At 47.1% G+C, this 27,026-nt stretch overlaps 1 protein-coding gene across 2 annotated transcripts in view; it reads left to right on the top strand.

Annotated features, from left to right (window-relative positions):
* Positions 1 to 27,026, top strand: part of MAP4K5 (mitogen-activated protein kinase kinase kinase kinase 5) — a 78,104-nt gene that overhangs the window by 21,263 nt on the left and 29,815 nt on the right. For both annotated transcript variants that reach the window (XM_054067615.1, XM_054067614.1), the window contains exons 2-13: positions 3,769 to 3,826; positions 15,700 to 15,790; positions 17,262 to 17,326; positions 18,297 to 18,352; positions 19,948 to 19,995; positions 20,090 to 20,132; positions 22,177 to 22,249; positions 23,140 to 23,271; positions 24,064 to 24,126; positions 25,418 to 25,499; positions 26,466 to 26,582; positions 26,928 to 27,006. In XM_054067615.1, the coding sequence (XP_053923590.1) occupies positions 3,769 to 3,826; positions 15,700 to 15,790; positions 17,262 to 17,326; positions 18,297 to 18,352; positions 19,948 to 19,995; positions 20,090 to 20,132; positions 22,177 to 22,249; positions 23,140 to 23,271; positions 24,064 to 24,126; positions 25,418 to 25,499; positions 26,466 to 26,582; positions 26,928 to 27,006 (907 nt within the window). The remainder of the gene's footprint in view (positions 1 to 3,768; positions 3,827 to 15,699; positions 15,791 to 17,261; positions 17,327 to 18,296; positions 18,353 to 19,947; positions 19,996 to 20,089; positions 20,133 to 22,176; positions 22,250 to 23,139; positions 23,272 to 24,063; positions 24,127 to 25,417; positions 25,500 to 26,465; positions 26,583 to 26,927; positions 27,007 to 27,026) is intronic.

The raw sequence follows: 27,026 nt of genomic DNA, 5'->3' as shown, positions 1-27,026 counted from the left end.
TGTCCTTCTTATGTTGGGGATTCCAGAACCGGGCCCAGGACTCCAGGTGGGGTCTTCCATCAACCTGCTGGCCGTACTTCTTTTGATATAGCCCAGGATGTAGTAGGCAAATAGTTCATAAATACCAGCCTGGTAGAGAGCTTTCCGTTCCAGCAGACAAAGCTCAATGGTTGAAACTGGGAATAGTCCATGTTCAGGCTAATAGATTCTATAAGAAAACTTAATGGTGCTGTTGGATAGCAGCAGGAGATGATCTGGTGAAGCTCCATGGCCTATAGCATGTGAAAGCCAAGAGCTGATGATTGTGGTTATCTTCTCCAGCCTGAACCTTGAGTCCCTGCCAAGTGATCTGCGTACCAAAGGCTTTTGGCAGAGTGCATCCGTTCTTTCAGTCTTCAGCATAACAGTAGCAGTGGCAGTTCTTGCTTATATGCAAAAGGAATATTCATGTGGAACACAATCTACCACAGGAATGAAGTTGATCTGGAAACCGTGCAGTCTCCTTAATCTGAACAGCTTAGCTGCTTGTGGATGGAAGCATGGATGGTGGAGGTTCCCTGGCTTCAAGATAATGTGCTTGGTCTCCTGTGGGAATATGCGTTTCATAATGGTCTTGTTAGGTGTAAGGTCCTAATCCTTTGGCTGTCCTTGGATGCATGCTCCTTCTGGGTCTTGAAGGACACCAATGATTTTGCTGTGATCAAAAAGCACCTCTGGCAGGAAAGCACTTAAAGAAGTGGTGAGAGTTTCCTTTGTGGTTAGCAGATAACTGTCTGTGTTCAGTGATTTTGTCTGATTGCTTCAGATGTTTGGTCCTATTGTGCATGCATTCAGGTTCTCTTTGGCTTCAGTTGAGTCACACTTAGGTCCTTAGCATGCATTTTGATAACTGTCTCTGGGCTGAACCCTACAGGGCTTTGAAAGGCCAATAAGAGGAGATTTTAGGAAGAAATATTTTCCTGTGAGGTCGGTGAGGCACTGGCCCAGGTTGCCTAGAGAAGTCATGGGTGCCCCATCCCTGGAGGTGTTCAAGGGATGAGGCTGGATGAGGTTGGATGAGGCTTTGAGCATCCTGATCCAGTGGGAGGTGTCCCTGCGCATGGCAGGAGAGTTGGAATTGGATGGGCTTTGAGGTCCCTTTCAATGCAAATAATTCTGTGATTCTATGAATTATTGTTGGTTGGATTTTTTTTTTCTTCCTGGCTGGAAAGCCTTTCCCAATATGGAAGCTTGACTTACGTGTTGACAAACTTGAGGGGTTCATCTTTCAAGTTCTTGGTTTACCTATTGTTAAGACTTATTCTTGTCCATGTGCAAAAGATGTGTTTTGTTCTGTAGCAGCTTCCTTTGGGTCAGTCCACGGGCAAATGTGCTTCGCATCCTCATATTCAGTAGCTGCCTGAATCATAGAATGGTTTGGGTTGGAAGGGACCTTAAAGATCATCTAGTTCCAACCCCCCTGCCATGGGCAGGGACACCTCCCTCTGGATCAGGCTGCCCAAGGCCCATCCAACCTGACCTTGAAGACCTCTAGGGATGGAGTAGCCACAGTTTCCTTGGGAAACCTGTTCCACTGTCTCACCACTCTCATGGTGAAGAAATTCCTCCTTATTTCTAGTCTAAATCTGCCCCTCTCCAGCTTATACCCATTGTCCCTTGTCTTATGACTCCAAGCCTTTGTGAACAGCCCCTCTCCAGCTTTCTTGCAGCCCCTTCAGGTACTGGAAGGTCGCTATAAGGTCTCCTCAGAGCCTTCTCTTCTCCAGGCTGAACAAGCCCAACTCACTCAGCCTGTCCTCGTATAGAAAGTGCTCCAGCCCTTGGATCATCTTCTAGTCTCCTCTGGACTCGTTCCAACAGCTCCATCTCCTCCTTATGTTGAGGATTCCAGAACTGGACACAATACTCCAGATGAGGTCTCACAAGAGAGGAATAGAGCGGCAGAATCACAATCAATGTCACCTAACCCAGTTTTCCCTCAGTTTCATATCATCTACCTCTTAACCAGATTTCCTATGTTCCAAGGACTCTGTGTTTGTTAGGGTGAGAATTAAATAGTTGGGTATGGACTCCTGTTATTTTTGGATGATCAGGAGAAGGAGAACAGCATGGTGCCCAAATAAATCAGGTTGTATCACAAGGAATATCATGTAGCATAAAACTTTCTGTATCCGAGATTCCTGTAACATTTTCCTCCAGTACTCAACTCTAAGTGTGAAGTTACTGGATGATCTTTAGGGTACCTTCCAACCAAGTTTACAGTGTACCTGGAGAGGGCAGTTCTGTAAAGGCTTAATCGGAGCTCATTCCCTCTTTTGGAGGGTCGTGGGGACCACTTGCCTTTGTCATAGTCTGCTGGAAGCAGTTTCTTTCAGCTGATTTAATCTCTTTTAGTATTAGTCCAGTAGGATTCCTGTGGCTCGGAAGGCCTTTTAAGTTCATGGATGACACTAAGCTGGGTGGAGGTTTCAATCTGCTTGAGGATAGGGAGGCTCCACAAAGGGATCTAGATGGGCTGGATCCATGGGCTGTGACCAACGGGATGAGGTTCAGCAAGGCCAAGTGCCAGGTCCTGCATTTGGGGCACAACAACCCTGTGCTGCTCCAGGCTTGGGGAAGAGTGGCTGGAAAGCTGCCTGGAGGAGATGGAGCTGAAGGTGTTGATGGAGAGTTGGCTTAACATGAGCCAGGTGGCCGAGAAGGCCAATGGCATCTTGGCTTGTATCAGAAACAACATGGCCAATAGAAGCAGGAAAGGGATTGTTCCTGCATACCTTGGCACTGGTGAGGTTACACATTGAATCCTGGGTTCAGTTTTGGGCCCCTCACTCCAAGAAGGACATTGAGGGGCTGGAGCACATCCAGAGAAGGAAATGGAGCTGGGGAAGGGGCTGGAGAACAGGGGTTATGGGAGCAGCTGAGGGACCTGGGTCTGTTTAGTCTGGAGAAGGGGAGGCTGAGGGGAGACCTCATCACTGTCTACAACTGCCTGGAAGGAGATTGTAGCGAGGTGGGTGTTGGTCTCTCCTCCTAAGTGAAAGGTGATAGGATGAGAGGAAATGGCCTCAAGTTGCACCAGGACAGATTCAGGTTGGACATCAGGAAAAATTCCTTCACAGAAAGGGTTCCCAGGCCCTGGCAGAGGCTGCCCAGGATGGTGGTGGAGTCCCCATCCCTGGAGATGTTTAAAAGATGGGGAGATAAGGTGATCAAGGAGCTGATTTAGTAGTGGACGGGTACAGTTGGACTCAATGATCTCAGAGGTCTTTTCCAACATAGGGATTCTATGACTCTGTGATTGTATTTCAGAATTAAGTGGAGCTGTGACTCATCCACACTGCACCTGCAGTGTCTCTCCTGCACCTCCACCGATCAGCTCCACTTTCGGAGCGCACTGAGGTTTAGCAGCGTGACCTGGGTGGTTGAGCGCTGTGTTCTTCATGCTCTGACAGCCCGTGTTGTAGCATGGGGCTTTCCTACCACCCTGCAGGCACCGAGGGCAGAAACCTCTCAGCTCCAACACCCCTCAGCAATGGTGCTTGAGGGGCTCGAACTCTTGTTTGCTGGGGTTTTGACAAGCTAGGAAGGAGCTGCCAGTAGCGCTGCACAAATCCACCTCAGTTGATGCTGTGGTAACACCAAAATCAGATAATCCTCGCCCAGCTGATCGCATTGTGCCATGTTTGTAACACATGACTTCACAATTCGTAAGAATTTGTGAAGTGCCTTCGCTGTATAATTAAATATGTCTTAACTCTCTTATTTCAGGCTAGAAATCTGCATACAGGAGAACTGGCTGCTGTGAAAATAATCAAGTTAGAGCCTGGTAAGTTTTACCTTCTTTTCTGTATTTTTTGAATTGCATTTTCCCTTTTTTCCATGTGTTTATTTTCACACGGCTGTGCAGCTCCTGACAAAAGCAGTGTTTGGGGCTTTTGTAGTTTCAGCAGTGCGGTGGCAGGAAGCACCACAGGATGTAACATTACTTTTAGGCTGTGTCCTGCTCACTGTTTCCTTGTTTGTTCTTATCTGCCTTATCGATGGTTGCGTACAAAGATGCTGCAGTCACACTGTGTTGTTGGTACAAAGAGGAGATGAAGGACAGAGGGTGAATTGTGAGCTCCAAAGCACCCGGAGCTAGGAGGCTGTGTGAGTTGAAAGGGGGACGCGAGCAGGCAATGATGCTCATCTCATGTCCACTAAAAGGGCACTGGGAATAAAAAAGAGCACCTCCCATACGAGGACAGGCTGAGAAAGTTGAGGTTGTTCAGCCTGGAGAAGAGAAGGCTCCGAGGAGAACTTATAGCGACATTCCAGTACCTGAGGAGGCTACAAGAAAGCTGGGGAGAGACTGTTTACAAAGGCTTGGAGTGATAGGACGAGGGGCAGTGGGTATATCCTCCCTTCTCCATGGCACACTGGCCAAGGCACTGGCATCAGACTCCCACCAGAGGTGCCACAGCTGGCGCAGGCTGCACCAAGGGGAAGTCCAGCTGGACACAGGGAAAATTCTTCAAGAGGAGGGTGTTTGTGCGCTGGGGCTGGGCCTGGGGAGGGGGTGGGATTCCATCCTTGAAGATTTTCTAAAGTTGACTGGGCAAGGCTTTAAGCGACGTGACCTGACTATGTGGTTATCCCTGTTTGGAACAGAAGGCTGGACCAGAGACCTCTGGAGGTCCTTGTCACCCATTGTGCTGGGATTCGAGGTTTTGATGACCAGCACTGAAATGTCTCCAGTCCCAGAACCCCAGCATCTGTTCGTGACTGTATGGATTAAAAGACTAATTCCAATGGGGAGCTCACAGTGTTGGTGTATTGCTGGGAAGTGAGGTGGATGGGCTGTCTTTTTTGCTCAGGAAAACACATCTCATTTGCTTGTTGCTTCGTTCTGTTCAGCCACTCGTGTTGAGAGGCATCATAGGTTCTTAAACACAAAGAGTTTGCTACTGTCTGTAAGTCCTTAGCAAGCGGAAAGGTTGCCCTCTCTTCTCCCAATCTTTCCTAGACGTGCATCCCTCAGGAATGGAGCCCTGAGAGATGGCTCTGCCCATCCCGCTGTTGTGTTTTGTAGTTCCTCCAGCTTTCTCTCAAAGCTGGGTTAGCAGAACTTCTCAAACTATGGTGCGTACCAGAGGCATCTGACCAGCTTATCTCCCACTGAGGACTCTGACTAATGGTAGATGGATACGAGTAGATAGCGAGAACTGAGAACCACCACGGGGTTCATCTCCCAGCAGGGCTGCGATGGGCATAGTGATGCTGTAGGGATAGAAAAAGGGAGAGTTGTAAACCTGTGAGAGGTGTCTTTGAGCATTCATGTCATTGCATCTGACCTGGAAGCAGGTCTGGCTTTATTGTGAATGTGAAGAACTCCTTTGAGGACTGAACTGAAGCAGAGGCTGAATCTCTGCCGTTAAAGCTGAGGGAAGAGCAGGAACCATCAGAGGCCGAGCAGCCCCTGCCTTCGTTTGGGGGTGCTTAAGCGTTACAGTGGAAAGGGCAAAGTTGGCCCAAAGTCACCCCATTTTGATTAGCATTGATGACCATGTCTTATAGGGTTCATTATGCTGTTGGTCTGACTTACCACAAGGAAGTGATTTCTTCCAGTTATAGGTTTGGGTTGGTTTTTTTCTATAATACATCTTCTTTTAGACATCCCCAGCCTGATCTCCATCCATCACCTGTACACCCACAGCCTCTTGGCAGAGACATTGCTGGGGGTTTGTTTTGTTTTTAAGGAGGGCTCACAGCATTTGGTTATTTCTTTATTTATTTGTAGCTCTCTGGGATGTCACCTCGAGGTGTTTGCAGAAAGACATGGCTGTTTCAAATCTTCCAGATGTAAAAAATCCATCTGCTCCCTGTTTCAATGTTCTGGCTCATTTTAAGGGTTTTGAACAGCTTTTTTGGACGGCACTGGCCGAGCACCATCAGTTCCTGGAGAAGGATAGTGTCAGAAGCTGTTGCAGCGAGCTGTGAGGGTTCCTTAAGGAATGGAGCCCCTCCAAGCACTGGCATGGGCTCCTAGAAAAAGACTGGTAACCAATTTTGTGAGTTAGTCACCAGAGAAATAGGCTTGTGTTTATGCACACCATCTTCTGGAGAGGAGGAGGAGGAGGTGGCTCATGGATGGGGATTAATTAGCAGATGGAAAAACAAGAGCTCCAAATTCTACGCTTCATTAATACATAGAATTCAGAGCAGAAGACAAAAGGCTCTGAAGCACCGAGTGCCCTGGGGAGGTGAGGAACGTATTGAGTTAAAGCTACAAGGAGCTGCACACAGTGAGGCGGTGGAGTCCAGAGAGAGCTCCCGAAGCTGCTGGCGCAGCAGCAGAGGCAAATCCGGTTTTGTTCCTATTACTCCCATATCTGCTGCAGGTAGCGAGTGAGTTGGTAGGCAGAGACCCCAACGTGAATCCCTATTTTATTTCATCTGCTGTTACTCTCATAGAATCATAGAATTTTGGGTTTGGGTTGAAAGGGACCTTAAAGCCCATCCAGTCCCACCCCGTGCCACGGGCAGGGACGCCTCCCACTGGATCAGGGGCTCCAAGCCCCATCCAACCTGGCCTGGAACCCCTCCAGGGATGGGGCAGCCACCACTGCTCTGGGCAACCTGGACTAACCCTCATTGTCAAGAATTTCTTCCTAATGTCTCATCTAAATCTTCCTTCTTACAATTTAATGCCATTCTTTTTGTCCTATCACTCCAGGCTCTTATAAAAAGTACCTCCCCAGCTTTTCTGGAGCCCTTTTCAGTACTGGGAGGCCACTATAAGGTCTCCCCGGAGCTTTCTCTTCTCCAGACTGAACAACCCCAAATTTCTCAACCTGTCCTTATAGCAGAGCAGCTCCAGCCCTCGGATCATCTGTTCTCCAGACAAAGGAAATAAAACTCTCTGCTCAGAAGGCTTCTGCCATTAATTTGTTTGAATTTTTGGGCAGCACACTGGATCCGCTACCAAAGTTACTGAAACTGTGCTGCTAAAATCAAAATAGACAGTGTTTTTCACTTTTTTTTTTTGGCATAGGCTTTGGAGAGCGTTAGGCAAAAGTATTATGGCCCACTAATGACATTTCCCAGCATTCCGGGAGCACAAATGCTTCAGATAATTTGGGAGCCAATTCTATTTCAGAAACTAATCCAACTGTGCTCAGCAGCATCGAAGCCAAACCCATCGAAACAGTAAAGCCGCTTCCTTCTATGGGTTTAGCAGATGAGTCGAGAGGGGAGGCAATACAAAGGGGTAATGATTTGCCAGCATAGTTTTCTGCCCCAGAACCTTCTCACTGGGAAAGTGGCATAAACAAAATAGTTTAAAACATACCAATGTCAACTGGAGATGCTGCTGAAATGATAAATGGTGCCCTCGGAGACCTTTGGCGCTCAGCGGGCCAGCTGTCGTGCTGGGTACCTTTTGCAAAGCTGTGTAAGGATCTCGCTGGTGGTTTGAGTTGAGTCGAGTGTTTGGGTTTCCATCTGAGGTACCTGTAAGGCCAGAAGCAGCCAGTGACCTGGTTCAGGATGGGTCTGAAAATGGAGTTGGAACTGTTCATAGGATCTTTGAGCACAGGTCTTATGAGGAGCGGCTGGGGGCCCTGGGGCTGTTTATCCTGGGGAAAAGGAGGCTGAGGGGAGACCTCATCACTCTCTAGCTCCCCAAAGAGAGGTTGTGGGGAGATGGGTGACAATCCCTTCTCCCAAGTAACAAAAAACAGGATGAGAGGAAATGGCCTCAAGTTGCACCACGGGAGGTTTAGTCTGGATATTGGGAAAAAATTCTGGGCTGGAAGAGTGATGAAGTATTGGCAGAAGCTGCCCAGGGCAGAGGTGGAATCTCCATCCCTGGAGGGGTTCAAAAAACATGTGGCTGCGGCACTTTGGGGCATGGTTTAGTAGGCACGGTGGTGTTGGGCTGACAGTTGGACCAGATGAGCTTAGAGGTCTTTTCCAACTTTTATGATTCTGTTTTCTACAAGGGAACAGTCATCCAAAGGTGTGTGGTCCAGTGCTCGATACATTCAAAGCCAGGTCTAGTTTGTTGTGCTGGTTTTGTATCTCATGTCTCAGATGTGGATGTTGATATTCCACGTAGGAGCACGGCCACGGGGCTGAGCCAGGCTGCGAGGGAGGTTTGTCCCCTCTGGAGCACGACTGCAGCACAGTGGAGCCCCGTGTGTTTTGAGAACTGCAGAAGGGGCTTTTGGCAATGCAGCCTTACTCACTGTATAATAAATTCCCTGGGGATGCTGTGAGCTGTGGAGAAAAACAAGCCTGGGGTTTGTTTAAACTAAACCTGCAGGGTTTGAACTGTTGTTGGCAGCGCCTGGGGTCGAAGAAATATGAAAATAACTTCTCAGTATGGCTTGCACGTTCACTGCCTTGTGGTGTGTAACCTGGTCAGGCTTGGGATCGTGTCCTTTGCTGGCTGTCACTGCCTCCTGCGGCATCAGACTGGTGTCACCACAGCCTGGGGACACCAACACTATTTTATTGGGAGAAGATGGGGTTGAACCACCTCTGCATCTGTCTAGGAGTTACCTAGGGCTAAACGCCTCTGGTTCCAAGGTGCCGGAGCCCTTAAAGCCTGGATGTCGGAGCCCTTAAAGCCTGGAGGTCAGAGCCCTTTTAAAGCCTGGATGTCGCCTTATGCCGTGCCACGTCCCAAGTGGTACAGCCGCAGCCTGGCACGGCTGCTCAGCCTGCCTGTGGAGCGCACACAAAGCGAAATAGAGACAGCGTCATCGTCTGATGCAGAGTGCCCAGTGTTTTAATTATATTTAACTTCTTGAGGTCTGGTCTTATTTTACTTTGTGTATTTATAATGCAGTTATAATTTGCTTCTCTTCAATCAAAAATGTGTGTATCCAGAGCAGGTGAGTTCATGGGCACCATCCCTGGAGGTGTTTAAAAGACGAGTAGATGAGGTACTCAGAGATCTGGTTTAGTAGCGGACAGGTACCATTGGACTTGATCTCAAAGGTCTTTTTCAACCAAATATAATTCTATATAATTCTATATCTCCATGCAGTGTAGGCTTGCAGTTACAACATAGAGGTCATTGGATGGAGCAGCCCACCAGAAGGGTTGTGTCGGGGGAATTACGAGTAGAACGTGAGCTGGAGGGTCACAGGCTTTAGTTGGAAGGTAATGGAGAGCGTGACAGTTGAGGGGAAGGCAGATGAGATGCGGTGAGTTAGGAGGACACATTGTTTGACTAAATAAGTGGAGAAAAGTAATGCTGGTGAGATGCCAGCGGTGAGATGGGAGAGTGAAGAGGTGATCAGGAAAGGCTGAGATGTGCAGCAGTGGGTGGGTAAGGCAAGGAGAGAGGAAAGGAGATGCAAGTGTTAAAGAACCAGCGTATAGATTATATCGTGGCATTATATCATGGATTATATATATAGCTGCTCATAAATAGGATCTAAGGGTATTCTCCCCCTCTGCTCTGCTCTCATCAGACCTCACCTGGAGCCCTGCATTCAGTTGTGGAGCCATCAGTACAGGAAGGACATGGATCTGTTGGAGCGAGTCCAGAGGAGGCCGTAAAGATGATCTGAGGGCTGGAGCACCTCCTGTATGAGGACAGGCTGAGGGAGTTGGGGTGGTTCAGCCTGGAGAAGAGAAGGCTCCAGGGGGACCTTAGAGCAGCTTCCAGTAATGAAAGGGGCTCCAGGAAAGCTGAGGAGGGGAGGCTCTTTATCAGGGATTGCAGGGATAGGATGAGGGGGAACAATTTTCATCTGAAAGAGGGGAGATTGAGATGAGATTTTAGGAAGAAATGTTTTGCAGTGAGGGTGGGGAGGCCCTGGCCCAGGTTGCCCAGAGCAGTGGTGGCTGCCCCATCCCAGGTTGGATGGGGCTTGGAGCCCCTGATCCAGTGGGAGGTGTCCCTGCCCATGGCAGGGGTTGGTAGAGAGTGGGCTTTAAGTTCCCTTCTAACCCAAACCATTCCATGGTTCTAAACAGGGCAGAAGAGAACAAACATGGGGAATTTTTTTCTGGTGGTGGACTGGTTACTCCAAACGTTTGTGTGCTACTGACCGCAGAGCTCGTGCTGCTGTCGTAGCACCCGCCATCAGTGGTATTTTATATCAGTGGGGAGATCATCAGTACCATCAGGGGTTGGCAGTCAGCAGCTGGATCCCTGGCAATGAGTTTGTTAGTGGAAACATCACTGTTTCCAAAGAGCTGTTTCCTGCTTGGAAGTGAATTTTGAGCTTCAAGTTTGGGGAATTTACGTTCTTTCTGTCAGACTGCAGGTTTCCTTGAACACTGAGAAATGAGATATGGATAAAACAGCTCAGATGCTTGAGTGCTGTTGAAATTATTCCTCTTCTTCAGGATGCAAAGCTTGAAAAGGATTGTCCTCAGTTTTACAAAGGGTCGGTAAAGAGCAACAAAAATTTGCAGGGCAGTGGAGAAGGCAGGGGTCATGTATGTGTCAGAGCCACAGGATGGGATGCAATAGTAATACCTTGTGTCCTCTCCAGCTCCTGGCCCAGGTTGCCCAGAGCAGTTGTGGCTGCCCCAGCCCTGGAGGTGTTTGAGGCCAGGTTAGATGGGACTTGGGTCAACCAGATCCAGTGGGAGGTGTCCCTGCTCATGGTGGGGGGGTGGAACTGGATGGGCTTTAAAGTCCCTTCCAACCGAAACCATTCTGTGATTCTATGACTCTACCTCTCAGGCGAGTTGTATGAATACAGAGGGAATGTTTGAGCTCAGCGGCGAAGATGTGACCCTGTTCTGTGTCCTTCAGCATCCCATACAGCAGTGTCCACCCAGCCGTGTTGTTAAATAACAAATGTTAATTACAGAGTTCAACATCCCAAGTCTGCAAAGTCTCTACAGCCAGGCTCTCCAGAGAGGCTTTGGAGCACATGTCATACCTCCTGCCAGGCTGGTGTAGGGCTGCATGTTGAGGGCACTCACTTGGGACAGGAGTGCTGGCCTCTTAACAAGTGCTTCTGTCCCACCCTTTGGTGACACCGTCCATGTCTCCAAATGCCGTCAGTTCCCTCCTCCCAGTTGCGTGCAAGTGCTGGATGCTGCCGGCCCGTCCATCCCTCTGTTCCCTCGCAGCATCAGCACTGAAGTAATGCAGAATAAACTGCTTTAAACCAGCAAGTATAAATTTCTCCCCTGAGGAGCCTTTTGGGCAACAAAAGGGTTCACAGCTGACCCAGGAAGAGTTGTGACAAGTAGCCCTGGGTCTTCTTGCAGGATGGGACCACTCAGAGCAGTCAGTGGAGTGTGTGATTATATGACCAGGAATAAACTTGCTTAAAAGCCATCACGGGCATGCAAGACCTAATAGCACTGTGTCACAGGCTCTAGAGCCATCGGAGCCTTTCCGTGCTGCAGAGTAGGGTAGATGGATCTGGGATACACATGCTCTCCGTCTGAGACAGCTCAGCAGGACGTCACCATGTGCCCATTCCATGTAGGTGAGAAGCAGTATCTGCAAGTAGAATAATTTCTGTTAACAAGCCACCAGTTTTCTCCATGATCTCCCATTTAAACATGGGTTTATGATGAATTTACCAGGCTTTACCTTGTGTAGCGTCTGAAACCTGATCCAATTGCATCGCACGGCGACCAGGCTGCAACTTTCAGCAGTCTCCTCCCTGCCAGCTGTGCCGGAGAACAAGCAGCCGGTTGTGCCAAGTGGGACCCCGGGCTGTGATCGGAGGAGAATATCCCATTGTATAGCTCTGCTGTCTCGCTGCAGAGGTGAGATTACATAATAGTGGCAGTGACTCACGGCGCTTCTCGGTGATTTACGGCAGCTCCCTGACCGCCCGTTATGCTCAGCGTGCCACAGAGCCCATAATTGCAAACATGTGAGGGGACAAAAAGTACATTTTTCCAATTCCGTGTTATTTAGCATCAAGCAGCCTCTGATGACTAAACCAGACACAAATCGCTTTGCATGGCTGTATTGTCAACTTTGATCTAATTCTCTTTGTCTTGCTGTCTCCCTCTCATGGAGTGTTTTCTACAAACTCTTTGTCTTACTGTCTTCTTTTTTCTCCTGCTATCCAAGGATATTTGATTTTTGCCTTATTCCAGCATCTTTTGCCAAGATTAATACTCTAGCTGCCTGGAAATTCTGAATTCCTTTGTTTTGAATTCATACTCGTCGTCTCTGAATGACTGCACATCATCTCTCCTATCTCTGTGGCTGATCTTCCAGAAGCATTCTGTACACATTTGAGCAAAACTTTTCTCATGGATACTTCTCCTCTTCCCATCTGTTTGCTGCTTCTCTGTCAGCATTCAGCCTGTATCCCTCTTTCCTCTTCCAAATCCTTTTTTTTTTTCCCTGTTTCCATAGGCAACTCTATTTTTTTGCATAGATTCTCCCCTCACTACAAGAAGGACATCGAGATGCTGGACCACGTCCAGAGAAGGATAACAAAGCTAGGGAAGGATTTAGAGCACAAACCTTATGAGGAGCGGCTGAGGGAGCTGTGGTTGTTTAGTCGGGAGAAAAGGAGGCTGAGGGGAGACCTCATCGCTCTCTACAAGTACCTAAAAGGAGGTTGAAGCGAGATGGGGGTTGGTCTCTTCTCTCTGGTAGTTAATGACAGGAGAAAGGGAAACAGCCTCAACAAACTAGGAGAGATTTAGGTTGGATATTAGGAGGAGTTTCTTTACTGAAAGAGTGATGAAGCATTGGCAGAGGCTGCCCAGGGATGTGGTTGAGTCACCATCCCTGGAGGTGTTTCAAAGAGGAGCAGATGATGTACTTGGGGACATAGTCTGCTGGTGAACTTATGAGGGTTGGATCGATAGTTGGACTCGATGATCTTAAAAGTCTTTTCCAACTGAAATGATTCTGTGATCCTATGATTATTAATTGCAAATCAAGATATCGTCTTTTCTGTCTTCTTCCATGACATCAGGATCAGCGTGCGTTCCACCTGATGAGTCCTTGAGTGTTTTCCTCATTTTTTTCCCCACTGGTGGGAAATATCACAGCTTCCCATCCCTTCGAGTTCAGTGTTATGGTGCTGCTCTGATAAGAAATGCTTTTCATGTGAAGGGAATGTGGGCTAAGCCCCTTGATAATTGTCCTACCATGAAACTGGAGAACGATTATCCCTTCCCCCACTTCCCCGGTATCTTTTATGTGCGTGAAGACTGTTATCTTTTCTGCTGTCAGTCTTTTTGTAGCCCAGAGCAGCATCTCTCCTTCAATTTTCCTATTAGTAACGGTTCCTGGGGCTGATGTCCCTGTTGCTCCCACCGGGCAGCCCAGTCAATGGGCCATTCTGGCTGCTGCCTGCATGGTTTTGCTGTTGGGGGGGCGCAGGTAACAGCATCCAGCGGTTCCAAAGTGCCACCTCGGACACGTCAAAGGTTGTTGGATTGGAAATGGCAGTTTAAGAAGATTATTTGGGTGTTTGGTGTTCAATACCCTGAACTCTCAGACAGCTGGTAAGGGGAGAGACAGAGAATGCCCTTTTTGGGGTGAGGCAGGAGGCTTTTGCCATCAGAAGTGTCCAGGTTTGGCCCAGATTTGACTTTCTTCAAAATCTTCTGTAGTTTTCATAGAATCACAAAATGGCCTCAAAGCCCATCCAGTTCCACCCCCTGCCGTGGGCAGGGACACCTCCCACTGGATCAGGGGCTCCAAGCCCCATCCAACCTGGCCTGGAACCCCTCCAGGGATGGGGCAGCCACCACTGCTCTGGGCAACCTGGGCCAGGGGCTCCCCAACCTCATCATGAAGAATTTCCTCCTATTGTCACAGTTTGCCCAGGAAAGTGGTGGCTGCCCCATCCCTGGAGGTGTTCAAGACCAGGTTGGATGGGCCTTGGAGGAACCTGATCCAGTGGGAGGTGTCCCTGCCCATGGCAGGGGGTGGAACTGGATGGGCTTTGAGGTCCCTTCCAACGCTCTGTGATTCTAAACACCTGGAGAACCTAGAGAGGATTTACAGCAGGGCTTGAGACCTCTTGGACCTCTTAGAATCACATGAGTTAAGTGGAGCCGTGCAAAGCAGAATGTGTGTCTGGATCTTTGATATATTACGAGGTAGTCTTTACCAGTGAAACTTGAAATAAAGGTCGACACACAGAGTGGTTTTTCCTTGACAGAACGTGGTAGCAACCACACTGCCCAGACCAGTGTTTTAGCTACAACCTAAAGCCTTTATCCGCATTCTAGTCTTTCATGTCCTGCAAGCTGTTATGGTTTCGTTTAGGCCAAAGGAAGAATAAAGGTAATAACCTATAAAACACACGTGCGTTATCACAAAGCGGGCACACATCTGGGATGGCCTCACAGACTGATTCGGCTGAGTTGTTCTCGAGTGGGCGGCTGTTGGGCTGTGCTGTCATCGTTGGTGTCTGGTTGAGCCTCTGGAGCAGCTGATCCGTGCTCCGTCGGAGCTCTGGGCTTCCCGGCCTGCCCAGCCCTTCAGGGAGGCAAAGCTGCCGTGTTGCAGAGAACATCTTCTCTTTGGAAAGGCATCGAGTAGAAGTATAGCAGTGTTTTTCCTTGCTCTTGGAGAGTTATGTTTGCTTCATTGTGTCGATAAAGTTAATATTTCTTTTCGTTTAGGACAGCTTTGAAATTAAAGCAGCGTTAAAATGCCAGGTTACTGCTCTGCTCATAATATATTTTTCAGTTTAGAGGGTTTTTAGGATGTGCACACGTGTTTCCAGAGCTGCCCTGATCCAAATCACACTCGTGACGGGGTGATCCGTGCTGAGGGCTCTGCTCCTCTTCTGAGTCAGCGGCGCTGAGTGGGCGGGCAGCCCGTATGCTCTCTCGGAGCCAGTTTGAAACGGAATGCTTTTAATAAAGGGCCTGTGCTATGTGATCGCCTCTAGTTTCAGGCAGGGGACTCTGGAATTTGTTTGCAGCCATTTTTTCCTTCTGTGCCTGTCAGCTGTGGGTCTCTGCAAAGCCGGATCGGCTCCAGCTGGGACTGCGCTGGGGTTCCCTCAGGTGCTGCCATCCTCCTGTGGGGTCCCTTTGCTTCCTTCCCCAAGTGCTTTTGGTGCACACGGAGCTGTCTTATGGAAGGATCGTGTTCAGGCCACCAGGGCCTTCTCTGTTGGTCTTCAAGAAATCTCTGTGCCTGATGATCCCAGGGCTGGAGCTCCTCCCAGATGAGGACAGGCTAGGAGAGCTGGGGTTGTTCAGCCTGGAGAAGAGAAGGCTCCAAGGAGACCTTATAGCGACCTTCTGGTACTAAAAGGGGCTACAAGAAAGTGGGGAGGGACTTTTTACAAAGGCTTGTAGTGACAAGACAAGGGGGAATGGCTTTTAATAGGGAGAAGATTTAGACTAGATATTAGGAGGAAATTCTTCACAATGAGTGTGGTGAGACCTTGGCGGAGGTTACCCAGAGAAGCTGTGGCTGCCCTGTCCCTGAAGGTGTTCAAGGCCAGGTTGGATGGGGTTCTGAGCAACCTGATCCAGTGGGATGTCCCTGCCCAAGGCAGAAGGTCCCTTCCAACCCAAAACATTCTATGATTCTGGGGTGGGAAGTATGTAGTGAGGAATGCGGAGTGCAAGGATAGCGTGTGTAGAGAACCCGTGCTGGCCAGGCTGACCCTCACAGAGGATTTGCAATCAGCCTGGCTGATGGCTTGGTTTCAGGAGTTACGTGCCTGCTCTCAGATCTCTCTGAATGTTCACTTGTCTGTGATGTAACTGTGTCTGCTTCCTGTTTTTCAGGAGACGACTTTTCATTAATACAGCAGGAAATCTATATGGTTAAAGAATGCAAGCATTGCAACATTGTCGCCTATTTTGGGAGCTATCTCAGGTAAACCACACTGTTTTTAATCTCCGTGTCTGCTGGTTCTTTCCCAAGACAGTGCTCACTCAGTCTGTATTAGAACATATATCCTCTCTGTGTTCCCTGGGTTGAATCCTAGAATAGTTTGGTTTGGAAGAGACCTTCAAGGCCATGCAGTTCCACCCTCCTGCCATGGGCAGGGACACCTCCCACTAGACCAGGGTCTCAAGGCTCTAACTGAATTCCCTTCGGTTCCCAGTTGCCTCCAATAAAAAAAGAAAAATGACTAATACTTCATTTTCTCTGCTGGCCAAAAAGCTGGAGTAGTTTTAGCACGAGGAACAGAAAGAAAACTTTCCCCTGGAGATCCTTGCAGCGTATCCAATCCCACTCACTTGCGGGGCAGATTTGAAACGTTTCGCACTTCTAATAGAAAATCATTTATCCGGAACAGAATTGCTTTTAGGTATTTGATTTAATGGTAGTCTGGTGTGCTGTGGAAGTCCAGCCAGCGAGATGTCAGAGCAGAACAGGCATCTGAGCTGCTGGTAATCACATTTTTCATAATCCTGATGTAACAGGCCTGATGTACTGAGGCAGAACCAAGGTGATGCCAGCTGGCTGCATCTCCACACGCTCACATTAGGTGTTGTACAGAAGGCTAGGGGATAATTTCCATGTCTGTGGAACTCTGCCAGTTATCCATTGGTTCTTTGGGAATATCTATCACCACTTCGCTTGTTTGGGCTTTTTGTATGAGGCTGTATCTTTAGATTCCTCGGAGGGCTGCCTTTTGTAAGTGATCTCTACAGCCCAAATGGACTCAACTGGAACAGAAGGAAGCAATGTTTTCCAGTAAGGATGGGGAGGCCCTGGCCCACATTGCCCAGAGCAGTGGTGGCTGCCCCATCCCTGGAGGGGTTCAAGGCCAGGTTGGATGGGGCTTGGAGCCCCTGATCCAGTGGGAGGTGTCCCTGCCCATGGCAGGGGGTGGAACTGGATGGGCTTTGAGGTCACTTCCAACCCAAACCATTCTACGATTCTGTGAAAATAGCTAAATTCCTAAATCCCGGTGCCCTTTGTGAAGGCCATGAAGAGTTGTTTTGATATAAATCAGGTAATTTCAATCTAATGCACTAATCTCACAGTTTCGGTCTTATCTAATCATCCCGCTGATAGCAGAAAGCCCTCATACATTTCTTCTGGCCGTTCTTTATTGCATTTATGAGGTCAGAGTTAAAGCAACATCTTTGAGGTCTGGTAATTTTTAAAGACTTCTCAGTGGCTTTGGCATAAAATTTTCATTTTAATAGGTGAGAATTTATATTGAGGTTATTAATAACATGGAAAATGTGAACTGCCAGTCAGGTATCAGCACGTGTATTTTTAACAAGTGCTCAAGATGAGTAGAAAATACTTTTAAATACTCATTATTAGCCCTGTTGTGTGTACAGATCAACTGACTTCCGATATCTGTGTTTTAACTTTCTTTTGATAGCCGTGAGAAGCTGTGGATATGCATGGAATACTGCGGTGGGGGATCCCTCCAAGATATTTACCACGGTACTTTCAAACTTACTTGAACATTTGTGCCTTTTGGAAGCTTTCTGCAAAGCAGAGAAATAAAAAATAGGCAAACTAACGGGAAGTGGTTGGTACTGGCTGGGCACCACATGTGTTTTTGCTCAGAGCACGGACCCAAAGAGCTTGAGTTCTTCCAGTGGAGTTGCTGTAAACTGGGAACTCGCCCCTGTCTTGGCTTCTCTCAGCCTGAACCTCAGAGCTCTGTATGCAGAAGCAGAGATTGGCTGTCTGGAAGGGTGGAAAAAAGACCTCTAAAAAAAATCTTACAACCAGAAATTACACTGCTTGACTATGGATATGGAGACTACGTGGTGTGAGGAAGCAGCGTTTACTGGAAATCTCTGCCTCTGATCTTTAAAGGGCAGAAGTGACTGGTTACTCTTGCTCCTGTACAGCCCTGTACCACTCTCTTACTATTATTTTCCCCTCTGAGGTTTCCTCTGGATTTGTTGGCTCTGTAGAAGGTTTTATTTGAGTTGCCAGCGAAGCAGTCTGGGGGACCTGCTCTGCCTTTAAATGATAACATGGGGTTTTTGCTTTATTTTTCAGCCAGTTAGCACAAATAGCTTCAAAGCAAAGTCTCATAGACCCCCAGTGCAGAACATTGCCATTTCCAATATTAAACAGTCAGCAAAAGCCACTTTTATTGGTTTTTACCTTCCTTGGAATACAGGATATTACATTCCTACAAAGTCACTTGTAAAATGATGATCAGATTTCTGTCAAAACAGGTTTTCTTCTCGCTGCGGGTATTGTCTTCTGTTACTGTGCTGGCGGTTTTGACAGACAGTCTTTCTATAAAACCAGCAAACAAGCCCCTCTTTTCAGCTCAGTTTATGTGAAAACAGTCTTTAACTTTGCATGGAGATACTGCTTTTTGGCTACTTTGTAATTTTATTTATATGTGGTGTATTGTAGACGTAACAGACTTTTTAATCTTTGTTTTCAGTGACAGGACCTCTGTCGGAGTTACAAATCGCATATGTGTGCAGAGAGACATTACAGGTACTGTACTTCTACAGGCGTACGGATCGGTGTTTGCTCCAGGTATAGAGAGCAGATGATTTCAGAAAGCACTATGGTACCATCACTTACATTTACCAGCACTGGGCATCCAGCTGAAACCAGTTAACCAGGGTTAACCTGTTAGTTTCTGTATTGTAAGTGAAAATTAGCCAGAAACACCAGTAACGTAGAGCAAATATTTGCTGAAACCTTTGCCCAAGCAGTGCTGCTTCTGTGCTGTGATTTGCAAAGGACTTTACGAGAGCAGATGTCTCTGTGGATTTGAGAAGGGCCACGAAGATGATCCAAGAGATGAAGCACCTCCCACAGGAGGCCAGGCTGAGAGAGTTGGGGCTGTTCAGCCTGGAGAAGAGAAGGTTCTGAGGAGACCTTAGAGCAGCTTCCAGCACTGAAAGGGGCTCCAGGAAAGTTGGGGAGGGGCTCTTCATCAGAGAGTGCAGAGATAGGAAGAGGGGGAACAGTTTTGAACTGCAAGATGGGAGATTGAGATGAGATCTTAGGAAGAAATGTTTTGCTGTGAGGGTGGGGAGGCCCTGGCCCAGGGTGCCCAGAGCAGTGGTGGCTGCCCCATCCCTGGAGGGGTTCCAGGCCAGGTTGGATGGGGTTTGGAGCCCCTCATCCAGTGGGAGGTGTCCCTGCCCATGGCAGGGGGATGGACTGGATGGGCTTTGGGGTCCCTTCCAACCTAAACCATTCCGTGATTCTATGATCTCACTAGAGGACCAGAACACCACTACTCAGTGCCACTGTGGTGCCGGGGACGCAGCAGAGGGCAGGTCCCCTGGGCTGTGCCCTCAGTGGTTTAGTGCAGCAGTTGAGCAGCACAAAGATTGCAGTCTGATTGCAGAACACAGCTCGTACCAGCAAGCGAGGGTAAATGGCTTAGAAATTAAAAAGGGTACATTTTAAAGTGTCCACTTGGTCTGTGGCAGTAAATCCTAATTTGTAGAGGAAAAATGCTTCAACCAGGTGACTAAAACTCTGTTTCATTTTGTGATTGCTGATAGCTGCGGAAATGTAGGATAAGATGACACAGGCAGCTTATTTTTTTAAAGGAACTTTTCTTTCCCTACTCTTTGTATTCATGAATAATCAGGTGAGAAGATCCCGGGGATGCGTGCCTTTCCCTGGAGCAGTGGCTGAACTGGTTGCTGCTGGAGGCGGTGGTGTAGGTCTGCAAAACTCACCTACTTGGCACTTCTGTTCCTGAGCTCTTCATGCTGTGCGAACTCGTATTGCTGGAAGGGCAGCTCGAAGGCCAAACACCTGCTTGTTGGAACTGTCAGGACTTCAAAAACATAGCTAATTTTAGTAAAGGGAAAGGTGATGTGATTGAAAAGACGCCTCTATCTGTGTAAAATATTGCACCGGGGCTGGCCTGAGCAAGTCTTCACATGTATTGCCCAGAGCTGAGAGAGATGAGGAACAGAATCCAGTGTGCTTCTCATCTCCAATCTCAAATTTCTCCACTTTCAAATAAAATGCATTAAGTAATTTAAATGTATTAAATGGGGCTGTCTTTGCAGTATCTTAACGAACAGCGAAATGAAGCATTTTGTGTCTCTCATTTCCAGGGCCTTGCTTATTTGCATATGAAGGGCAAAATGCACAGAGATATAAAGGTAATGTGGAACTTTGAGAAATTTCTCTTCAGCTTTCTACTGCAGAAAAATATTCTTGATAAAGCATGTTAACTTTTTATTTATTATGTTTTAGGGTGCAAATATTCTCCTAACGGACCATGGAGATGTCAAGTTAGGTAAGTTGCCTGAATTTAGTAGTAAGACTGAAAGTAAAGGGTTGGAACGTTTTAATCTCACAGAATCATAGAATCCCTTAGGGTGGAAAAGATCTTTGAGATCCTCGAGTCCAACTGTACCCGTCCAGTACTAAACCAGATCCCTGATCACCTTATCTCCCTGTCTTTTAAACCCCTCCAGGGATGGGAACTCCACCATCTCCCTGGATAGCCTCTACGAGGGCCTGAGAACCCTTTCCGTGAAGAAATTTTCCTAATGTCTAATCTTAACCTCTCCTGGCGCAGCTCGAGGCCATTTCCTCTCATCTTACCACCTGTCAGTTGGAAGAACAAACCAACACCCACCACTCTGCAACTTCCCTTCGGGCAGATGTAGACAATGGGAAGGTGTCCCTTCACCCTCTTCTTCTCCAGGTTAAACAACTCCAGCTCCCTCAGCCGCTCCTTGTTCACCAGCCCCTTCACCAGCTTCGTTGCCCTTCTCAAATTAATCAAAACCCACAGTAGCAGCTGGAATGCTTTGATTTGAAGGGTCTAGGTCATATGAGAAGTGGCTGAAGTCGCTTAGTCTGTTCAACCTGGAGAAGAGGACAGTGAGGGGAGACCTCATTGCAGGCTACTGCTTCCTCTCAAGGAACCTCAATGATTCCATGAGGTAGAAGTTCCGCAGTCTATCAAGATCATAGAATCATAGAATAGTTTGGGTTGGAAGGGACATGAAAGATCATCCAGTTCCAACCCCCCTACCATGGGCAGCGACACCTCCTACCAGATCAGGCTGCCCGTCCAACCTGGCCTTGAACACCTCCAGGGATGGAGCAGCCACCACTTCTTGGACAACCTGTTCCAGGGCCTCCCCACTCTCATGGTGAAGAAATTCCTCCTTATGTCTAGTCTAAATCTGCCTCTCTTCAGTTCATACCTGTTCTCTCTCTCAAGCTTTTGTGAACAGCCTCTCTCCAGCTTTCTTGTGGAAATGTTTCTTTCTTGTAGAAAGGTGTTACAGATTATTTCTTTTTTCAACCAACAAGCCTTGAAGCCTCCCAGGTTTCCCTGGAATTCGCCAGGTTCAGTTACCTGGATACCATCATGTTTGTTCCTAGCCAGAATAGCAGTTCTCCCTCAGACCCTCCAAGGATCTGTCTCCTGACCCAGGTAGCCTGTGGAAATGCAAGGTCTGATCCTGTCCATGCCTCTAGCCCAGAGTATGACACTGGGTGTTTCCACAGAGGTGAAGAAGAGGTGCTCTGAAAGCACTCTGAGGTCTATGGATGAAACCTCAGCAGAGATCTGTGTTACTGGCTTCCTCCAGTGAGGTTGCCCAGAGCAGTGGTGGCTGCCCCATCCCTGGAGGGGTTCCAGGCCAGGTTGGATGGGGCTTGGAGCCCCTGATCCAGTGGGAGGTGTCTTGGAACTGGATGGCCTTTAAGGTCCCTTCCACCCCAGACCACTCTGGCTTCTCTGATTCTAAATGCACTAAACTTAGCTCGTGCACCAATACCTTCCTCATGGCTGCTAAGCTGCTTGGATTTGCCCCTCCAGCCATCGTGCTACACATGCCATAAAAATGAAAAGGACTTTAATGATTTTTGGCTGTGCAAGGCCACCTGATTGTCTGCAGCTCTGAGACTGAGGGCTTATTGTCCCCTAGACAGCCTCCAGAAACACAAACAGACGCCCCCCCCTGCTGCTTCTCCATCAGTAACACAGAAATAGAACCGTTTCCAAAGCATGATGCTGTTTTTCCTCTCAAATATTAAATGGAAGAGCCACTAAATTTTGTGAGGTTGTATTGTGAGGTGGAAAAATAGCCAGGAGGAGAACGGGATCGCGAGGGAGCAGTGTGGAAACTGATCTTTTCAATCTGAAGTCCTGTCAGTGCAGGCATAATAATGATCTCGTTATTAATCTATTAGCGTTGAAGCTGAATTAAGTTTTAATTTGGATGAGAAATGAGATTACTCTTTCATTATATGATACTTCCTAGGGTAGAACTGGCGTCTTCAAATGAATTTTCTAAGTCCATGATCATTTTATTTTCCAGCTGACTTCGGTGTAGCAGCAAAAATAACAGCGACCATCGCGAAGAGGAAATCATTTATTGGTACCCCTTACTGGTAATGAACTACTTTGAAAGCTAAGACTGTGATTATGCCAAGAATTCTAAAACCCACGCGCTGAAGCACACACTGTATTTTTAAATATACAGCAATTGCATCAGTTCCCTTTGTTCTGAGTAAAATACCCAAAGGGTAAAAGCCTGGGAAGCACTGATTGTAGCCGAGCTGTTTCTGTAACACAAGCTGCCTGATACTTGAGGCAGGATTGATGTTTCTTCCATGTTTATTCATGCCAAACATTCTCTTTTTCTGGATATCTAATGGTCATTCAGTTTCTCAGTAGCTTTTTATGCTTGTGGTGAATAAACTAAACAATGTCGTTTCGATTTCTGTGCGGAAAGAATTGGGGAGAAAAGCAGATTTTAAACTATCTTGTAATCGTCTCTAGTGATTCATATCTGTACGACACAGCGTTTAATATGCAAATATGTCATTGGAAGTCTTGAGCTGGATTATATATGCAAATGGAACTGCCGTTGGTTTCTGGCATCCCTGTGATGCCGTTGAGACGCCGAGGGCGGTATCCTTGGTATAGACTGAACAGCTTAATCCAGACAATGGCTTTTAATTGTTTGCTGCCCTCTTTATCCTGTTGGAGAAGGAGGACTGAAGGCAGGAGGATTATCTGGTCATTAAAGCATTGCACCAGGAATCATGAGACTGGTTCTATTCCTAGTGCTGCTGTCCAGCCCATGACCTGGAGCAAACCACGTCACCTCTGTGCTTCCATGTTCCCACAAAGTTGGGTGAGAGGAGGGGGATGTCGGCCTTTTCCCTCGCTTAGCTCTTTGGGAAGGAATTTTCTCCAGGGCTGTGTGCCTTCTACGTGTGAGCACTGATTCGGAAGTGAGGGATGGTCTTACTGAACTGTGTCTTTGCTTTTAAAGGATGGCTCCAGAAGTTGCGGCAGTGGAGAAGAACGGTGGATACAACCAGCTGTGTGATATCTGGGCCGTTGGCATCACAGCAATTGAACTTGCTGAGCTTCAGCCACCCATGTTTGATCTTCACCCGATGAGGTCTGCGTGTCTTCAGTCCCATTTCTCTGTAGCTTAGACCTAGAAACTCATGATAAAAATCTTCCTTCAAACATCTGCTTTCAGTGAGAGCTGTGTCTGGTTTTAAGACATCAGTCTGAAGCTAAAGACTTAAACTTAGAATTGAAATTATAACCAAAATCGTAATTATGTTACAAAACCTTCCTAGTGGCATCAACAATCTGATTAAAAACAGGCACAGATTTGCTCTCTGGTGATGCAAATTGCTAGAAAGGCTGTAGCTGAGTGTTTAACAGGATTGTGCACGGTGAGAAAAAGATTTTATTTAAAGATAAAATCTTAGAATCGCAGAATGGGTTGGATTGGAAGGGACCTTAAAACCCATCCAGTTCCACCTCCTCCCGATGGATCAGGGGCTCCAAGCCCCATCCAACCTGGCCTTGAACCCCTCCAGGGATGGGGCAGCCCCCACTGCTCTGGGCAACCTGGGCCAGGGCCTCCCCACCCTCATTGTCAAGAATTTCTTCCTAATTTCTCATCTAAATCTTCCCCGTTCCCATTTAAAACCTTTCCGTCTCGTCCTATCTCTCCATGCCCTTGTCATAAGTCCCTCTCTGGCTTTCCTGGAGTCGCTTTCCCTACTGGGCGGCCTCTCTAAGCTCTCCCCACTGCTTCTGTCCTGTAGCACAGTACGGACAATACTCCAGTTTCACCAGTGTGGTTCTTAGCATAAAGCATTAAAGTGTTGAGATACTGGAATGACATTCATTAATTTTTTACCCTATAACAATATTATTCTTCCTTTATCTTTAGGGCTTTGTTTTTAATGTCAAAAAGCAATTTTCAGCCGCCAAAGCTAAAGGAAAAAGCAAAATGGTAAGTTAAACCCTTTCCTTAGTTCTCTGTTTCATAGTTGATGTGAAAAAGCTGTTCGTGAAGAAGGGAGGCAGCCAAAAACAGCGCGTACTGGTTTTAAACTCGGGAACCAGAGAGGTGATTTCACGTACACGAAGTTTCACTGAGGAACAACTAATTGGGTTTTATGAGCCTCTGAAAGCAAACAGGAGAGTAGAAGTCCAGAGCAGATGCTTTCTGACAGGAGAAAACACCAGCAGGATGGGACAGAGCAGCTCTGTCTGTGTAAATTGAGCCTCTGTGATCCAGAGGGGAATGAAATCTCGTTTCGTGGATCCTCTTTGTATGTTCCAGGAGGAAAAAGTATTTTTATCCTTTCCTCTTAATTTCTATCACAGGGCATTTGCCGCTGTCAGTGGGACAGGTAATCACTTAATCCTTTCAGGGTTTCTTTAACCTGTGATACCTTGCTGGTACCTGCAGGATTTTGTGCCGCACGTACTCACAGTTTGTTTATGACACTGAACAGTTTTGGTACGCGGTATTTTTTTGCTCATGATGCTGCCGTGCATTCTTTTTACCTTGAGGTATTTTAGCGAGCAGGGTGTGCCAGAGGAAGGGAGAAAACCCTTCTCAGTGTGTTTCCTGTAGTAAAACTGCTCGGTGCAGCCCCAGCCACCGCACCGCACTCCTCCAGTGCCGCCTGCTCAGGGGCTCAGCCTGGAAGAGCAAATGTATTCTGTAACACAGCTCGAAAGGAGGCAGCTGAGCCTGGTATTGTTCCCAGGGAAGAGTACGAACACAAAAGTGGTTGTGAGAAAAATGCCTGGAACATTGTAGGTCCGGTTATAAGATCAAGTCGTAATTTGGATCTAAAACAAGGTCATACGACCTAAGTTCTGAAAATAGCAACACGACATTTAAAGAGTAAGCCAAGTGTCTCTGTAGAACTTTGTATTTTATTCACCTACCTGTAGCCACGAACAGTGACATTTGTGAGGGTTTACTGGGTGTGTAATTCACAATTTTTATTTCATACTTAATTCTGTGACAATTAAAGCTGGCTAAAGCTGAAATAGCACCATACGTGTTTGGCTTGTTTTCTCTAGCAAAAAATTCTCTATGCAATCTCCATGAATCAAATGGTTTCTTCATATGTTGTTAACTTGGAAATGTAATTATTCAAACCTCGGATGAAGTATCTGGATGACATTCTAGTTTGGCACACTGTGTAATCTCTTTATTCACTGTGCTAAAATAAAAGGTATCTTCTTGAAAAATTAAACCTAAAACCTCATTTTGTTTCTTCAAGGTCATCAACGTTCCATAATTTTGTCAAAATAGCACTTACAAAAAATCCAAAGAAGAGACCGACAGCGGACAGACTCCTTTCTGTAAGTGACAGGGAACATTTAGTGACGTTAATAGAATCACAGATTGGTTTGGGTTGGAAGGGACCTCAAAGCCCATCCAGTTCCACCCCCTGCCATGGGCAGGGACACCTCCCACTGGATCAGATTATTCCAAGCCCCATCCAACCTGGCCTGGAACCCCTCCAGGGATGGTGCAGCTACCACTGCTCTGGGTGACCTGGGCCAGGGCCTCCCCACCCTCAGCGTGAAGAATTTCTTCTAAATGTCTCATCTAAATCTTCTCCTTTCCAGTTTAATAAAGCCATTTTCCCCAGTCCTGTCACTACACACCATCGTAAAAAGCCCCTCCCCAGCTTTCCTGGAGCCCCTTTCAGCACTGGAAGCTGCTCTAAGGTCTCCTCGGAGCCTTCTCTTCTCCAGGGTGAACAACCCCAACTCTCTCGGCCTGTCCTCAGAGCAGAGATGTTCCAGCCAGAGATCTCTTGCTTCCAAGTGAGCAACAGATCAATAGGAAACCAAACTGGTACTATTTTCTTTGTTGGGTGATAAATCTGAAGGAAAGAGACATTGCTCAGTTGGAGGAAGCCACAAGATATTGTTCAGCATGAAGATTTTTATAGATATGGATATTTTTCAGATATAGCTGCATCAACATTGACCCTTCCTGTTACCCCAATAAAAAGTGGATGTATTTAGCAGTTGTTAATGTCTCTATTTCTGCCTTCCTAAACTCAACTGAACCACTCCTGTAAAAACAGTTCAAGTGTAGTTGTTTGACTTAGAGTTTAATTTCCAATTCAAGAGTAGCAAAGTGTGACGTTCCCATGGTTCTGGAGGGGTTAGAGAGTCCGACTATTATGGAGTCATTAAAGACACACTCAAACCTCCAGAAAGAAGTCAAAATTCACTAACATTCTGTATTGGTTGCTTGTCAATGGAAGTTACACATCATTGAGTATCGTAACTCGTTCTTTTCTGTGGTTCTAGCATAGCTTTGTGGGGCAGCCTGGTCTTTCAAGATCTTTAGCGGTTGAGCTGTTGGACAAAGTTAATAATCCTGACAACCATACACACTACAATGAAGTTGATGATGATGATTTTGAGGTGAGACCATCTCCGTTCTTTTTTTTTTATCTTTAATTAAAGACTGCAATTTAAATACCTTGCTTTGCAAATGTAAGATTGCAGCTTGACAAGGGCCCTGCCCCAACATTTTGACAACTCCAATTTTGGAGATACCACACAGAAGAAGCCAGGAAATGTTGCCACGGCCCTTGTCATACGTGCAGTGTGGATGTATGGAAGGATCTTGTACACGGATGAAGGTGGTGCATGTTACAGGGTGTGGCTGCGGCACCTATTCTTTCTCTTTGTTGGTTTGGTTGTTGATTGGCATCCAACAGAAAGCCATGTGCCTTTTCTCAGCTTTTCCATTTGTAACCCTTGCAGCCTCACTCCGTTATCCGCCATACGATTCGCTCTACAAACAGGAACATTCGGGCTGAAAGGACAGCATCAGAGATCAACTGTAAGTTCCTAAAGTTCTGT

This window comes from Cuculus canorus, chromosome 5 (assembly GCF_017976375.1).
Source record: "Cuculus canorus isolate bCucCan1 chromosome 5, bCucCan1.pri, whole genome shotgun sequence".
NCBI lineage: Eukaryota > Metazoa > Chordata > Aves > Cuculiformes > Cuculidae > Cuculus > Cuculus canorus.
This window is presented reverse-complemented; position numbering and strand designations above follow the sequence as displayed.